General features: G+C 44.9%; 1 protein-coding gene across 1 annotated transcript; it reads right to left on the reverse strand.

Annotated features, from left to right (window-relative positions):
* Positions 1-4,039: 4,039 nt before the first annotated feature.
* Positions 4,040-15,899, reverse strand: tada2a (transcriptional adaptor 2A). Its single transcript, XM_029672510.2, has 15 exons — positions 15,784-15,899; positions 14,806-14,912; positions 14,628-14,687; positions 14,397-14,488; positions 12,788-12,945; positions 12,164-12,252; positions 11,767-11,839; positions 11,578-11,641; positions 9,260-9,303; positions 6,879-6,989; positions 6,269-6,340; positions 5,946-6,078; positions 5,464-5,507; positions 5,010-5,089; positions 4,040-4,662 (listed from the first exon to the last, which is right to left on the reverse strand). Exons 1-15 carry the CDS (start codon positions 15,806-15,808, stop codon positions 4,477-4,479), a joined length of 1,338 nt encoding a protein of 445 aa, XP_029528370.1. The 5' UTR covers positions 15,809-15,899; the 3' UTR covers positions 4,040-4,476.
* Positions 15,900-16,506: the final 607 nt, after the last annotated feature.

Here is a 16,506-nt window from a genome sequence, read left to right on the forward strand (position 1 = left end):
TGGTTTTATACTGTCGCTAAACCCTGCCAGCTTGGTTTTATACTGTCGCTAAACCCTGCCAGCTTGGTTTAATACTGTAGCTAAACCCTGCCAGCTTGGTTTAATACTGTAGCTAAACCCTGCCAGCTTGGTTTTATACTGTCGTTAAACCCTGCCAGCTTGGTTTTACACTGTAGCTAAACCCAGCCAGCTTTTTACACTGTAGCTGAGCCCAGCCTTTTTAGTTTTACACTGTAGCTGAGCCCAGCCTGCTTGGTTTTACACTGTAGCTAAACCCTGCCAGCTTGGTTTTACACTGTAGCTAAACCCTCCCAGCTTGGTTTTATACTGTCGCTAAACCCTGCCAGCTTGGTTTTACACTGTAGCTAAACCCTGCCAGCTTGGTTTTATACTGTTGCTAAACCCTGCCAGCTTGTTTTTATACTGTCGCTAAACCCTGCCAGCTTGGTTTAATACTGTAGCTAAACCCTGCCAGCTTGGTTTAATACTGTAGCTAAACCCTGCCAGCTTGGTTTTATACTGTCGTTAAACCCTGCCAGCTTGGTTTTACACTGTAGCTAAACCCAGCCAGCTTTTTACACTGTAGCTGAGCCCAGCCTTTTTAGTTTTACACTGTAGCTGGGCCCAGCCTGCTTGGTTTTACACTGTAGCTAAACCCTGCCAGCTTGGTTTTATACTGTCGCTAAACCCTACCAGCTTGGTTTTACACTGTAGCTAAACCCTGCCAGCTTGGTTTTATACTGTTGCTAAACCCTGCCAGCTTGTTTTTATACTGTCGCTAAACCCTGCCAGCTTGGTTTAATACTGTAGCTAAACCCTGCCAGCTTGGTTTAATACTGTAGCTAAACCCTGCCAGCTTGGTTTTATACTGTCGTTAAACCCTGCCAGCTTGGTTTTACACTGTAGCTAAACCCAGCCAGCTTTTTACACTGTAGCTGAGCCCAGCCTTTTTAGTTTTACACTGTAGCTGGGCCCAGCCTGCTTGGTTTTACACTGTAGCTAAACCCTGCCAGCTTGGTTTTATACTGTCGCTAAACCCTACCAGCTTGGTTTTACACTGTAGCTAAACCCAGCCAGCTTTTTACACTGTAGCTGAGCCCAGCCTTTTTAGTTTTACACTGTAGCTGAGCCCAGCCTTTTTAGTTTTACACTGTAGCTGAGCCCAGCCTTTTTAGTTTTACACTGTAGCTGGGCCCAGCCTGCTTGGTTTTACACTGTAGCTGGGCCCAGCCTGCTTGGTTTTACACTGTAGCTAAACCCAGCCAGCTTTTTACACTGTAGCTGAGCCCAGCCTTTTTAGTTTTACACTGTAGCTGAGCCCAGCCTTTTTAGTTTTACACTGTAGCTGAGCCCAGCCTTTTTAGTTTTACACTGTAGCTGGGGCCAGCCTGCTTGGTTTTACACTGTAGCTGGGGCCAGCCTGCTTGGTTTTACACTGTAGCTGGGCCCAGCCTGCTTGGTTTTACACTGTAGCTGGGCCCAGCCTGCTTGGTTTTACACTGTAGCTAAACCCAGCCAGCTTTTTACACTGTAGCTGAGCCCAGCCTTTTTAGTTTTACACTGTAGCTGAGCCCAGCCTTTTTAGTTTTACACTGTAGCTGAGCCCAGCCTTTTTAGTTTTACACTGTAGCTGGGGCCAGCCTGCTTGGTTTTACACTGTAGCTGGGCCCAGCCTGCTTGGTTTTACACTATAGCTGAGCCCAGCCTGCTTGGTTTTACACTGTAGCTAAACCCAGCCAGCTTTTTACACTGTAGCTGAGCCCAGCCTTTTTAGTTTTACACTGTAGCTGGGCCCAGCCTGCTTGGTTTTACACTGTAGCTAAACCCTGCCAGCTTGGTTTTATACTGTCGCTAAACCCTACCAGCTTGGTTTTACACTGTAGCTAAACCCAGCCAGCTTTTTACACTGTAGCTGAGCCCAGCCTTTTTAGTTTTACACTGTAGCTGAGCCCAGCCTTTTTAGTTTTACACTGTAGCTGAGCCCAGCCTTTTTAGTTTTACACTGTAGCTGGGCCCAGCCTGCTTGGTTTTACACTGTAGCTGGGCCCAGCCTGCTTGGTTTTACACTGTAGCTAAACCCAGCCAGCTTTTTACACTGTAGCTGAGCCCAGCCTTTTTAGTTTTACACTGTAGCTGAGCCCAGCCTTTTTAGTTTTACACTGTAGCTGAGCCCAGCCTTTTTAGTTTTACACTGTAGCTGGGGCCAGCCTGCTTGGTTTTACACTGTAGCTGGGGCCAGCCTGCTTGGTTTTACACTGTAGCTGGGCCCAGCCTGCTTGGTTTTACACTGTAGCTGGGCCCAGCCTGCTTGGTTTTACACTGTAGCTGGGCCCAGCCTGCTTGGTTTTACACTGTAGCTAAACCCAGCCAGCTTTTTACACTGTAGCTGAGCCCAGCCTTTTTAGTTTTACACTGTAGCTGAGCCCAGCCTTTTTAGTTTTACACTGTAGCTGAGCCCAGCCTTTTTAGTTTTACACTGTAGCTGGGGCCAGCCTGCTTGGTTTTACACTGTAGCTGGGCCCAGCCTGCTTGGTTTTACACTATAGCTGAGCCCAGCCTGCTTGGTTTTACACTGTAGCTGGGCCCAGCCTGCTTGGTTTTACACTCTCCCCAAGACGAGCAACAGCTCGCCGTCAACAGCTTTTGTTGTAATTTGAACAACTAAACTTACTGATGAGTTTTTTATTCCAAATAACATCCGGCCGTTGTTTTCTGCAGGGTTTCCCAAACTTGGTCCTGGGGCCTCCCCTGGGGGCACATTTTACCCCCCCCCCAGCACTACACAGCGTATTCAAATAATTGAAGCTTGATGATGTTGGTTATTTGAATCAGCTGTGTAGTGCACACGGTGGGCCCCAGGATGGAGTTTAGGAAACCCTGGTATACAGCACTCATCTAAGTCAACTGCTGCAATAAATCCAGAGATCACTCCAGACAACCCAACAAATGAACTTGTTTACCTGGCCATGAGACCCTGGTTTCAAAATGAATGTCCCAGAGCTTCTTACTGCCTGATAAATGTTCTCTCTCGCCCACAGAACCTCATCCTGATTTCCTCCCATGACACCTGACTCTGTCTATGCCCCAAACGACACCCTATTCACTTTATAGTGCACTACTTTTGACCAGGCCTGGCCTATGGGCTCTGGTCAAAAGTAGAGCACTTTATAGAGAATAATGTACAATTTCAGACAGACACCAGGAGGTAGGCGGGTGGCAGTGTGTATGTCCGAAATGACACCCTGTTCCCTATATAGTGCACTATTTTTAACCTGGGCCCACTTGGAAGGCAGATAAGGGCTCACGTGGCCCCGCAGTCACATTGATCGAGAGCCCAGTCATTGTACCTGGGAGGCAGCGCTTACACCAACATGCCCTGCAGCGGAAAGGTTAAATAAATGCTGACACCTTTTTTTTAAGCTCTTACATACACCTACAACCTCACAAGAGAAAGAACATTAGGCTGCAAAACAGACTTTGTGGCTTCTTCCTCCCTGTAAGCGGAGCACATTTCCAGGCCCAAGGCCTCCATTTCAGGAAGCAGCCTCCTCCTTATCATCAAAGGAGGGATCTGGGGCAGTAATCAGATTGTAAGCGCTGCTCTGACGTGACGCCACTGCTCTGATAATGCCATCAGAGTAGAGAGAGGAGGGAGAGGCCGCTGGGCTGGCTGGATCTAGGTGGTAGTTCTCCCTCGTCACACCAAAACGTATATTCATTTAACATCGAAGTAAGAGCACCGATTCGAGGATCAGTTTTACATCTTAAAGAATAAGGTTATATGGATGGGGGAGGGGGTCTGAAACACTTTATGTATACGACCCCCAGACCCACTCCACTGGCAGAGAATTAATCAAATCAGAGATGGAGCCCATTGTCAAACTGGGAGTCTGGGAGAGGTGTCACTAACAGGACCTGCTTACATAAAGCAACTCAGCACTGATGCTATGATGGAAAGTTGGTTATCATGTAATAGCATTAATAAACAGGTAACTGCTATTACACAATAACAAGTAAAATACTACACCATATACTGTAATACTTTTTACATAAAACATTTTATTACAGGAGAAATAAATACACTGTTATTTTCTTATCTGCTGCTGTGTCACTGACAATAAAGTACTGTACAAATAGGAAGGTATGTCAGTTTGGTTAGAAGTTAGAACATATACAAGGCAAGACTGATGAAAAATGTAGGACCTGAAGTTGATGACAAATTTAGAGATACGATAGAAAAACAAACATTCAAACAAAGGAGGGCCATTGAAACTTAGTTCTCACAGCACGTGACATCATTTCACCAAAACAACATGAGTATAAAATGTATCAGTTAGTGTCCAGTCCAGCCAAGATCCCTGCTGGAACAGTCCTGACTCTGAATGGGTCCCAAATTACACCCGGCTCTGGTCAAAGGTAGTGCACTATATAGGGAAAATGGTCCCATTTAGGACACACCCTGTCTCTCAGGCTGGCCTAGGCTTTGTTGATGTAGCCCTCCTTGATCAGGAAGTCGTAGATCTTGCGTGTCTTGTTGACGTCGATCTTGATGAGTGCCCGGGCCTGTGCCAGCCGTAGACCACCCTGCCGCCTGCACTCGTTCAGCAGAGCCTGCTTGTACTCCAGGTAGGCACCTGGCACCAGACGCACCACCTGGCACAACTGCAGACAGCCACAGGACAGAGACGCCATGTTACATCAACACAATACCAGTCACCATGACCCACTATGACCCCAACCCGCTGTTTATGACTGCGTCCCAAATTCCACTGTATTCTCCAAACTTGTTCCTGGAGAGCTAATGTAATGTTGATTTTTGCACCAACCCCAATCTAGCTGGCCAATAAGGTGAATCGGGTTAGTCAAAACTCGGGTTAGAGTGTACTACTCAAAGTAGTGCACTATGTAGGGAATTCATGTACTTTCCTGGTGGGGCTGAGAGCCTTACATCCAGAGATCATAGAATTCATATGTAATAGAATGGATTTTATATGCAATTCTATTTGTACCTCTTTCTCCCTGTCGTTGAGCTTCTCTGTCCCTGGCAGGCCAGTCAGGTTCAGAGGAGGGGCGCATCTCCTGCCTGTTGCTGTGGAACAATTAATCACACACATTTAAACCGACATAAAACCTGACTGTTCTGTTGTTTTAAATGACAACCTGACAGGTTGAGGAATCCAGGTAATCCGTTTTGTTGGAAAATAAAGACAAATATTTACAATAGGCAAATTAGTGTAAATGGATGGAAATGACTGAGTGTACATAGATGTGTCCTACTTGTGCACTGGAGGTTACAGAATGACAACGGAAAGATAAAGCTAGAGACAAAAACACATATCCGTCCTGTTTGTCGAGCGTATTTCTGAATGAGCATCTCTGAGAATGCATTAACGTGACTCCACCTGTTGCCATGACAAGAAAAGTCGGAGAGAAGGGAGGGAGTGGGAGATGAAGAGTCCTTACCTGATGTGGTGATGGTGGTGACAACAGGAGTGATACCAGCGTCACTGTGAAGTGAGATAATAGCGTCACTACAGCACACACACAATTCTCACTCTCTGAGATCCTCGTCCAGAGAGAGAATGAATCATCACACACACTAGCAGTTTTGTTCTTTTTCTTCATGAAGAATAATTATCAGAACTTGGAGAACACCCAAGAGCTGGGCTTAAGAGAAGTAGAGCTATTCTTGTTTAAAAAAAATAAACAATCAAGCACTACTTGTTGCCGTTAGAGCCAAGCACACAGTAATAAACTACAGAGTAGGTGGGTGGTATCTCAGTTATAGTCCGGTGCTAGCACCCCTAATTCAACTAGTCAACTTATCAAGCCCTTGATTAGTGGAATCAGATGGGCTAGTCATTGATTTGAACATGAATGTACAACCACAGGATCCAGAGGAATGGATAGTGAAACACCGCACAAGAGTAAGGAGGAAGGATTACATGGCAGCCTGTTTGCTGAGCCACTGCTGGCAGGCCCGTCCGTCCTGAATGTACTGCAGCACATCAACTAGCATGGTCCTCTTCCTCCGCTCATCCTCCCTCACCTGCTTCACACGCTCATACACCTTGGCACCTGCAGGGGGACACAGAGGAGGGAGGGGGTTACTGGGGCAGTCAGTCAGCCCTGGGTCTTGGCTGACACAAGGAAGTTACTAATGAGGCTCTGGCTATGTCCCAAAATGCACAATTTTCCTACAAATTGTACTACTTTTTAGAGCTGTGTGGGCCCTGGTGATGGGGTTAGATGGGTAGACTGGACTCACTGCAGAAAGACTGGATGCCTGCTCTCCTGTACTCCTGTAGCCTGCCGATCTCTCTCCTCAGCTCAAACTCCACTGAAAGACAAGGAGGACGAGGTCAATGAGGCCTGTCTACTACAGACAGGCGGACAGACAGACAGGTGGACAAACAGAAAGGCAGACAGAGTGAGAAACTCTTTACCCCTCAGATCTATGCTTCCCAACATCAGAGCTGATCAGACCAGAGTTGTAGCTCAGGTAGGCTCTACGGCTGTTCTCTCTGACACAACAATGGAGTAGCGCCATGCTATTCTGAAGCCCCAGCCCTTTAATCAGAACGAGATGATGTCTCATCCCCAGACACAAACAGAAATGCAAAGACACACGCCTCTCACTCAAAGGGAGTTCACACATCCAGTCACCCCGTTGGGGTCTGCTGCTGCGTTGGGACAGGAGATAATCTGACTGGCTCATTACCACGCTGATGACCAATATTAAACACAGGGGAACACTGGATGTGTGACTGCTCTCTGTGTAGACCAGAGGGGGAGGGGTTGGAAGAAACAATTATATTGGTGTTAACATCAAAATGTCTACTGTGTGTGCATGTACAATATCATAATGTTAAACTCACATGCATGACTCTCTATGAACTTGTCGTGTTCGATGGGGCCCACCACCCTGGCAAAACGTCTCATAGCATCATACAGATCCTGTACCTCCTTAGGGTAGCGACGCTCCAGAACTGGAAGACAAAAACACAATGGTCATGTGATATGTAGCTGTTATTGTAGAGCAGGGCTGCCCAACCCTCCTCCTGGAGATCTACCATCCTATAGGTTCAGTCCAACCCTCTTCCCGGAGATCTACCGTCCTGTAGGTTCAGGCTAACCCTCTTCCTGGAGATCTACCATCCTATAGGTTCAGGCTAACCCTCTTCCCGGAGATCTACCGTCCTGTAGGTTCAGGCTAACCCTCTTCCCGGAGATCTACCGTCCTGTAGGTTCAGGCTAACCCTCTTCCCGGAGATCTACCGTCCTGTAGGTTCAGGCTAACCCTCTTCCTGGAGATCTACCGTCCTGTAGGTTCAGTCCAACCCTCTTCCCGGAGATCTACCGTCCTGTAGGTTCAGGCTAACCCTCTTCCTGGAGATCTACCATCCTATAGGTTCAGTCCAACCCTCCTCCTGGAGATCTACCGTCCTGTAGGTTCAGGCTAACCCTCTTCCTGGAGATCTACCGTCCTGTAGGTTCAGGCTAACCCTCTTCCTGGAGATCTACCATCCTATAGGTTCAGTCCAACCCTCCTCCTGGAGATCTACCGTCCTGTAGGTTCAGGCTAACCCTCTTCCTGGAGATCTACCGTCCTGTAGGTTCAGTCCAACCCTCTTCCCGGAGATCTACCGTCCTGTAGGTTCAGGCTAACCCTCTTCCCGGAGATCTACCGTCCTGTAGGTTCAGGCTAACCCTCTTCCTGGAGATCTACCGTCCTGTAGGTTCAGTCCAACCCTACATACCGGACTCAACCAGTTAAGGTCTTGGTGAGCAGTTAATAACTAGAATGATTTGGTAAATTGGAGTTGGACTGTAAACTTGGTAGATCTCCAGGAAGAGGGGCTGGCAGCCATGTTGTAGAGAATATGACAGCAGTGATCTGTATTGGAGTTCTGTATCACATTCAATATTATTAGATTAGAGGCTTTTGCGGAACACCAGAGGAGGAAATGTCCAGACATCGCACATGGAGTGACCCCCTTGCATCAATGAGATACCCTGCCATGGCCGATGTAAAAGCTCCCCCGATGGGCAGGTCACCCCATACCACCCTATTCACCTCACCCCCCTTCAAGGGCTGCTGCTGCTCTCCTTTCAAATCATTGCTAGTGTTTGTGTCCCAAACGGCAGCATATTACCTATTTATTCAAAGCCACTTCATACTTTGTGCCGTAAGAATCTACCTGTATACCTATGGTATATATTGAGTGGACTCTGGTGGCTTTGCAGACATGGCAATTTCTTGGATAGTTCTATATTCTGTTCACAGTGAATGTGGGGTAGTAGTATGACAGCAGCTCAAGGCTGGTGGCCCGCACATCTGTGTCTGTCTTCAAGCTGGCAGCTGAGTTCCTCATTGATTTGGAGGCTGTACTGTGATAGGAACGTGTAGATAGCAGCAAAACACACACAGGTAGAGTTAATGTCCTGCTGAGCGAAGTCAAAGATTTGAAACACTCCATAACAGGAATGGACTGGTGGTCCTGAGGTACTGATGTCTATAAGGGGAGTGAGACTGTTGGTCAAACTGCCTGGAGCAACAGCATGATCAGACCAGGCACGACACTGGCTTGGAAACGGCTTCTATTACCGTGACACACACACTTTGACAGTCTCCATGACAACCAGGCTGCAGCTCCACGGCAACTCTGGGTTCTCTTTTGTCTTGAAAGACTAGAGATAAGAGGAGAGAGGGGGAGGAGGTGGGCGGTAGTGACTGGAGGCTGGTAAATAATAAATAAAACGTAAGGGTGTCCTCCTCCACCCATAAAACTACAGCCAATTTCCCAGGGCATGACCTGGATATAGCACTGCACTGGGCAGTAAAGTAAAAAGAGGACTGATTGGACACATCTATTCAGGGAGTCTCTTGCCTTCCCATCTTCCATGAATAAAAAGTGGGACATGAACATCGATTATATTACCAAGCTAGATGAAACGCTGCCCATGGAGAGGGGATCAATAAGAGCTCAAAGCTCCAATACAGTTGGTCATTAGACCTGCAGGGTTCATTTCATAGGCATCTATTCATAGTGTAGCAATAATTATGCTGTGGCACTCTGGCACTGGTCTCAGCGTCCATCGTAAATAAGAGCACTGGCAGTGCCTCCGGGATCACAGGTTACTGTTGATCATTATTGCAACCATGGATACATAATGCATATTCAGTCTGGGTGTTATATTAATGCCTGGTCTGCTGGTGGTCTGCAACCCAGCTCTAATCTGTTAGGAGAGCACTTACTCTGGAACTTCCTCAGGTTGATCAGTCCATGGTCCCGGATTATCCTGGAAGACACACAACATTAATAAGGACACCGTCCATTGGTAAATACCAGCAAACTCTCAGGCTGGTAGAGTGAGTGAAAACAGCAGTGGGTTTTGACTGACATTAATTGAATGAGTGATGGTACCATATAGCTGTTGAACCTGAACCATAGTTTGAAGTTGTGATTGTGATATAGAACAGCTTTGCAACAAGTAGCCTTCCTGTGATGTTAAACAGGACCGGACAGTGAGGCCTACTGCGTCTGAACTCTGTGGCCTGCAGGTCACTGCCTTGGGCCTTTGCCATTAGACCACTCCCAAGTGGCGCAGCGGACTAACATGCTGACCAGAACGGACACGTCGCGTGCGCCGCAAAATAAATGTAGAAATCCATGTTATTCAATTACTGCACCCACACTGCTCGCGCACGCCAACGAGCAGGGTTAAAATATTTCTGACGCAGATCGCACTGAAAGTCCTGCCTCTCCCATCTCCTTATTGGTTTATAGAAGCAGGTACACACGTGCCATCTCCTCATTGGTTATACCCACGTGGGTGATTGAAAGACCAAATGTTTTGCTGGTTGTTGTGGTAATACTGTGAATGTGTAGATGCCAATCACCATATAAGTTCAAAGATGAAAAAGCCTGGAAGGAGGAAAGATGACTAGAAACGATTCGGTTGGCTGTTTTATGTGTGGATTAATTGTCGGAGTAGAGGACCTTGTGCATTTCAGGTAAAATAACAACTCAATGTTTATATCCCAGGACAAATGAGCTAGCAACAGGGCATCCTGGGTGCTAGCTGTGTCACCAGAGACTCTGGGTTCGCGCCCATGCTCTGTCGCAGCCGGCTGCGACCAGGAGGTCTGTGGGACGACGCACAATTGGCCTAGCGTCGTCCGAGTTAAGGAGGGTTTGGCCGGTAGGGATATCCTTGTCTCATCGCGCACTAGCGACTCCAGTAGCGGGCCGGGCGCAGTGCACGCTAACCAGGTCGCCAGGTGCACGGTTTTTCCTCTGACTTCCGGGTTGGATGCACGCTGTGTTAAGAAGCAGTGCAGCTTGGTTGGGTTGTGTTTCGGAGGATGCATGGCTTTCGACCTTAGTCTCTCCCGAGCCCATACGGGAGTTGTAGCAATGAGTCAAGATAGTAACTACTAACAATTGGATACCAAAATTTGTATAAAAAATAAATAATTTGCTAGCAACAGCAAGCTAGCTAAATAAGACACATTAGCTAGCAAGTGCAAGCTAACTAGCTAAATTGCCATACATGTTTAATTATTTTTGACCTGTCCCCAAATTAATGTAATTGGTTTAGAGTTTGCTTTGATACTTTAACCTGCATGTCGGGATCGTGTTTGGTGTAGGGGGACAAAATAAATGTATGCACAATAGCGCACGCACGCAGCCGGTTTGGGTTCTGTGTAAGGCACTGCATCTCAGTGCTAGAGGCGTCATTACAGACCCTGGTTCAATTCAACCAGCCGTGATTGAGTCCCATAGGGCGGCGCACAATTGGCCCAGCGTCGTCCAGGTTAGGGTTTAGCTGGGGTAGGCGGTCATTGTAAATAAGAATTTGTTATTAACTGACTTGCCTAGTTAAATAAAGGTTAAATAAAATAAAAAATATGTCACCAGCTGGGGGTAGGCTAGCAGTGTTTGCATCCCAAATGGCACACTATTCCCTACATAGTGCACTACTTTTGACCAGGGCCCCACCAAAAGTAGTGCAATATGTAGGGAATAGGATGCCATTTGGGACACACATGCATGCATGGTCCTGGGAGCTCTGGCCAGCTAACATACCATACCTGCCCCACATGCCATTCCACAGAGTTAGGGGAGCAGCAATTCGTTAAGTCCGATTTAATGATGGATGTATTACCACATGAATGGACTGACCTCTGTGGCCAAGACCAGTACTGACACACACTGAACGGGGCAGTGGACGGAATGTGACAATCCATGAACATCTCAAATTCATTTAAAAAGGTGGCCAGGTCAAACAATACTCAAATTTGAGTTGTGTAATGTTTAAGCCTTTCAGCATTAATAGCAACCGGTGATTCTGAACCAGTGCTTCAGTGATTATCTCTTTAACAGGCTAGTGTAGAGTGTTATGTTACTAGTGTAGGTATCACATTTCTGATTTTGGAAAGCAATTAAAATGTTATTGTGGCAACATTTGCAGAGTATTACAGGCATATGATAAAGGGCAAAGCTTCTAAGAATTTTGAGCTGAGTAAGTCCATTACATCTTTATAGTTAAACGCAAAATATTTCAACTTACTTCTTTCTTCTTCCTCTCTCCTTTAACCTTGAATGGTATATGTCAACAACGGCAATCTTCAGCGCTAGAACCAGACAAATATGTCAGACAAGGCAATGATGATATTAAAACACAGTACATGTACAATAAACATAAGCAGGGTTGGACTTTTCTCTCAATTCAAATACAATGATAGCACTTTCAACTCACCATGTAGTATGTCTGAGTCATCATCCACAAAATCAATGTCTTTCAGATCCCACTCAGCATAGTTGTCAAATTCCTAGACAGGATGACAAATAGCAGGAGAGAATCAGAGGTACAAGGAGATGAGTCAGAGTACAATAAGACTGCAGTGAGACGGCCATCAGGAGAACTAATATCTTCATTCATACATGGGTGGCAAGGGTTCTGTCTTGGTGATCTTTAAGTACTTCCTATGATTCCAATCATAATATGCCAAGAGTATGAGAACATACTCATTATGACATGGGGATATGTTCTTGGAACATGCAGAACAGAAAAATGGAATGTCTATGTCCGACTATGTCTCGTGAGATTGGAACTACTAAAAGCATGGATGCTTTAAGACCCTAGTTCCTCTCACCTCCATGAAGTCTGCTCTGGCAGGCATGTATCCAGCCATGTCTCGAGACAACAGGGAGTCAAAGGTGGGCCTGGGGGGGTCGTCAGTGGCTGGGAGGAAAACCAACAGAGTATTTTTACCTAGTGATCTGAAAAGTCCCTCATGACAAACATGGCAGTACAGTAATCAAGTTATTACTGTAAGAAAGAAAGCATAAATGAGGAACGATGTAGTTGCATATCAGATAAATGAAAAAAGCCTTGTATTCCTCCCTGCCTTTATCAGCTGGACATCAAATCAAATGTGTGCTGAATACAACAGGTGTAGGTAGACCTTACCGTGAAATGCTTACTTACATGGCCTTAACCAACAATGCATGTCAAGAAATAGAGTAATGAAAATATTTACTAAATAAACTAAAGTTAAAAAATATAAAGTAACACAAAATAACAATACTGAGGCTATATACAAGGGGTACCAGTACCGAGTCAATGTGCAGGGGTACAGGTTAGTCGAGGTCATACACAAAAGCATATCCTAAATCATATTTGTTGTGTGGCTTAAGAATTATACTATACAACAAACTCTCCTTATTACTATGAAGGGAGAAGTCCAGAGGAGTAGGTGTGTTGTGTGTATACTGACGTTTGAAGGGAATGGCTGTGTCTGCAGTACGAGCCTCCTCTATCTGTCTGAGGTTGAGCAGGGTGGAGGAGAACAGGGGGTTGTTGATGAAGTTCTTCATGTAGTGGGATTCACACTCCTCCTTGTTTTTGGTGCGCATCTGATACGCCACATCCTGCCTGTGCAGAGTCAAACAGGAAAGTGACAGTTATGTTTTTGTTATCAACTTGAACGTGTTTATATTGATATGGGCAGACCGTACAAGTGAGGGATGCTACAGAACAAATCAGACTGCAAATGGCAACTAGTCTGCAAGTTTGTAATACAGTTGAAGTAGGAAGTTTACATACACTTAGGTTGGAGTCATTAAAACTTGTTTTTCAACAACTCCACAAATGCCTTGTTAACAAACTATAGGTTTGGCAAGTCGTTTAGGACATCTACTTTGTGCATGACAAGTAATTTTTCCAACAATTGTTTACAGACAGATTATTTCACTGTATCACAATTCCAGTGGGTCAGAAGTTAACATACACTAAGTTGACTGTGCCTTTAAACATAAATGACATAAAAAATTATGTCATTGCTTTAGAAGCTTCTCATAGGCTAGTTGACATAATTTGAGTCAATTGGAGGTGTACCTGGGGATGTATTTCAAGGCCTACCTTCAAACTCAGTGCCTTTTTGCTTGACATCACGGGGAAATCAAAAAAAATTGTAGACCACAAGTCTGGTTCATCCTTGGGAGCAATTTCCAAACGCTTGAAAGTACCTCATTCATCTGTATAAACAATAGTACGCAAGTATAAACACCAGGACCTTGTGAAGATGCTGGAGGAAACAGGTACAAAAGTGTCTATATCCACAGTAAAACGAGTCCTATATCGACATCACCTGAAAGGCCGCTCAGCAAGGAAGAAGCCACTGCTCCAAAACCGCCATAAAAAAGCCAGACTACGGTTTGCAACTGCACATGGGGACAAAGATTGTGCTTTTTGGAGAAATGTCCTCTGGTCTGATGAAACAAAAATAGAACTGTTTGGCCATAATGACCATCATTATGTTTGGAGGAAAAAAGGGGAGGCTTGCAAGCCAAAGAACACCATCCCAAATGAGTCTTCCAAATGGACAATGACCCCAAGCATACTTCCAAAGTTGTGGCAAAATGGCTTAAGGACAACCAAGTCAAGGTACTGGAGTGGCCATCACAAAGCACTGACCTCAATCCCATAGTAAATGTGTGGGCAGAACTGAAAAAGTGTGTGCGAGCAAGGAGGCCTACAAACCTGACTCGGTTACACCAGCTGTCAGGAGGAATGGGTCAAAATTCACCCAACTTATTGTGAGAAGCTTGTGGAAGGCTACCCAAAACGTTTGACCCAAGTTAAACAATGCTACCAAATACTAATTGAGTAGATGTAAATTTCTGACCCATTGGGAATGTGATGAACGAAATAAAATCACTCTCTGGTGATCCTAACTGACCTAAGACGGAATTTTTACTAGGATTAAGTGTCAGGAATTGTGAAAAACTGAGTTTAAATGTATTTGGCTAAGGTGTATGCAAACTTCCGAATTCAACTGTATATGACATTTGAGCGAGAGAGTCAGAGAATGTGTGTCTACTTACCAGTTCCCAAAGCCACAGTCCATGACTGCTTCCAGAAGGGCCATCTCCTCCTGTGCTGTCCAGCTAGGTTCCAGCACAGGGAAGTCTGATGTCTGTGTGAAGGAGGAGGCATGGTATTGAGCATGATCACAATAGCTTGCCAGAAGCATACTTTTGGTAAATAATGGATAACTGAAGAGTCAATATTATATATGTTAATCAGAATGGACATCACAATTTCCAATGTCTTACCATGATTTCATACTTGTGATTACTCTCATGTTTCTTGAACTCAAACCCTCTGGTAAAACACTGTAACATATTTGGATTAAACAATTCAAGTGTCAGTAGAGATGCAAAGTTATCAAGCTAGGCAAAATGTATAAACAGTTTCATGCGCATGCCCGAGGAAGCAATGTGAGCCCCTCACCTGGAGACAGAGAAGGAAAGGTGAGGGTCCACACTCTGCACATTTTATATAGGGTTCCACCAGGTTAGATGAGCAACCTCGACATGGGGGCTTGTCAGAAGGGTCATCTGAAAGACATAAATCGGCATCCATGCGCATGAAGGCGTAACAGCTAGCTAGCTAACCTGAAAAATGTCCTAAGTGTATGCTGCCAGCGTCGGGCCATTGAGGGCACAGGGAAGAAACCACTGAAACTCTGTTGTGTGCCCTGATACGAAGTCAGGAATGTTTGCATCATTGAGAAGGGTGAAGAAAGTTGGACAGATCTCATCGAGGCACATAAGGATTGTATGAAGGCGCTTGAAATCAATAAAACTCCATATAATAAGTGTGTCGTTGGTGGCCGGAAGGAGACCTGGGATATTCCTCATTTATACTGCAACCTGAATGGAAGATGCGCTGGCACTTGTTCTGCTAATTAGAATTAAATGCATGTCCTATGAATAATACTTTTAAAAGGGGTTATCTGAAAATAAGTCAGCGTTATGTCGCAAAACTTGCCAGTTTTACTGGTAAGAATACGTAGACTTTAGATACTGTAAATCCTCTTAAAATGTGTTATTGGTCAGATTTAAAGCCATCATCAAATTTAGCAGTAGCTAACAACACGGTTAACATTGGCTAGATAATGTAGCTATCTAGGTACTTCAAGTCGGAAGCTAGGAGACAATTAAGTGATGGCTTAGTTAGCTGGTTGAATGGATTAACTACATGAAAGAAACTGATACATATAGTTTAGCTAGCTAAATGGCTAACTAAGCTAATTGTTAGAAATCTCGCTAGCTGAGCTGCGTTGCCTTCTACCTAGCTAACGTTAGCTAGCTATGTAGCACGACGAGCTGAGCAATAAGCTAGTTAGATGGATGCCGATATTTCGTGCAAACTATTTAAGCCGTATTTGTACGCTGTTTTTAACTGTGCATTTTAGTCAACACTTACTTCCAAAAGATGCCAAGTGGTCCATAAGATCAACCAAACAGCTGAAGCCTGGATGTGTTGTTTGTTACCAATGTGTATTGCTTCGCGTTCGATTAAGCGTGTCTGAAAACGCAGCGTTGGCGCAACTTTGTTGATTCTACACATGGAACACACCTACACTGTTTTGAGAAAAATGGTACGCAGCGTCATCTTGATATGTGTGCAACAAAACTTCAACATTAATCTTATGCTACCATTTCTGTAAACCCGTCTACGCATACAATTTGATGCATTTGTTCGATAAATCCGAACGCGCTGCAAGTTGATGTAACGTTACATTTGGTGTACCAATACGCAAACACTGTCGGTATCATCGAGGGAAAATATGGGTAGATCAATGCATAGCATTCGCGCAAATGCTGCACCGTTCATGCTCAAAAATAAATCAAATTGAAGGCTAACTCATGTATCTGCAACCAGAGTGGGGACTACCAGGGTCATTAGTGTTATGCTGTACCGTATTTAGTGTAAAATATAAAGTTAGATGTCCTTTGAAATAAAAATACAAAGATATGGATCTCAAAGGGAATTTTATTCATTTTGACCATTTTGTTTTCATTGGATGTTGGCGTTTTTGACATGTCCCCAGTTGCGAATTCATCAACTTAAACGAGAAATATAAGCAATTAAACAATACAAATATTCCAAATATTTATTCATTATTTTGTAGTCCTACGTAAAATA

Source organism: Oncorhynchus nerka, linkage group LG11 (genome assembly GCF_034236695.1).
Source record: "Oncorhynchus nerka isolate Pitt River linkage group LG11, Oner_Uvic_2.0, whole genome shotgun sequence".
In the NCBI taxonomy this organism is placed as follows: domain Eukaryota; kingdom Metazoa; phylum Chordata; class Actinopteri; order Salmoniformes; family Salmonidae; genus Oncorhynchus; species Oncorhynchus nerka.

What these genes read in the sequence shown, in the direction of transcription:
- tada2a (XM_029672510.2), bottom strand. Translation starts at nt 15,808, where the DNA reads ATGGACCACTTGGCATCTTTTGGAA. An exon ending in CCACTTGGCATCTTTTGGAA is followed by an intron (nt 14,913 to 15,783) that starts GTAAGTGTTGAC and finishes TATGTCTTTCAG; the next exon opens with ATGACCCTTCTGACAAGCCC. An exon ending in GTTCATAGAGAGTCATGCAT is followed by an intron (nt 6,341 to 6,878) that starts GTGAGTTTAACA and finishes CTTGTCTTTCAG; the next exon opens with TGGAGTTTGAGCTGAGGAGA.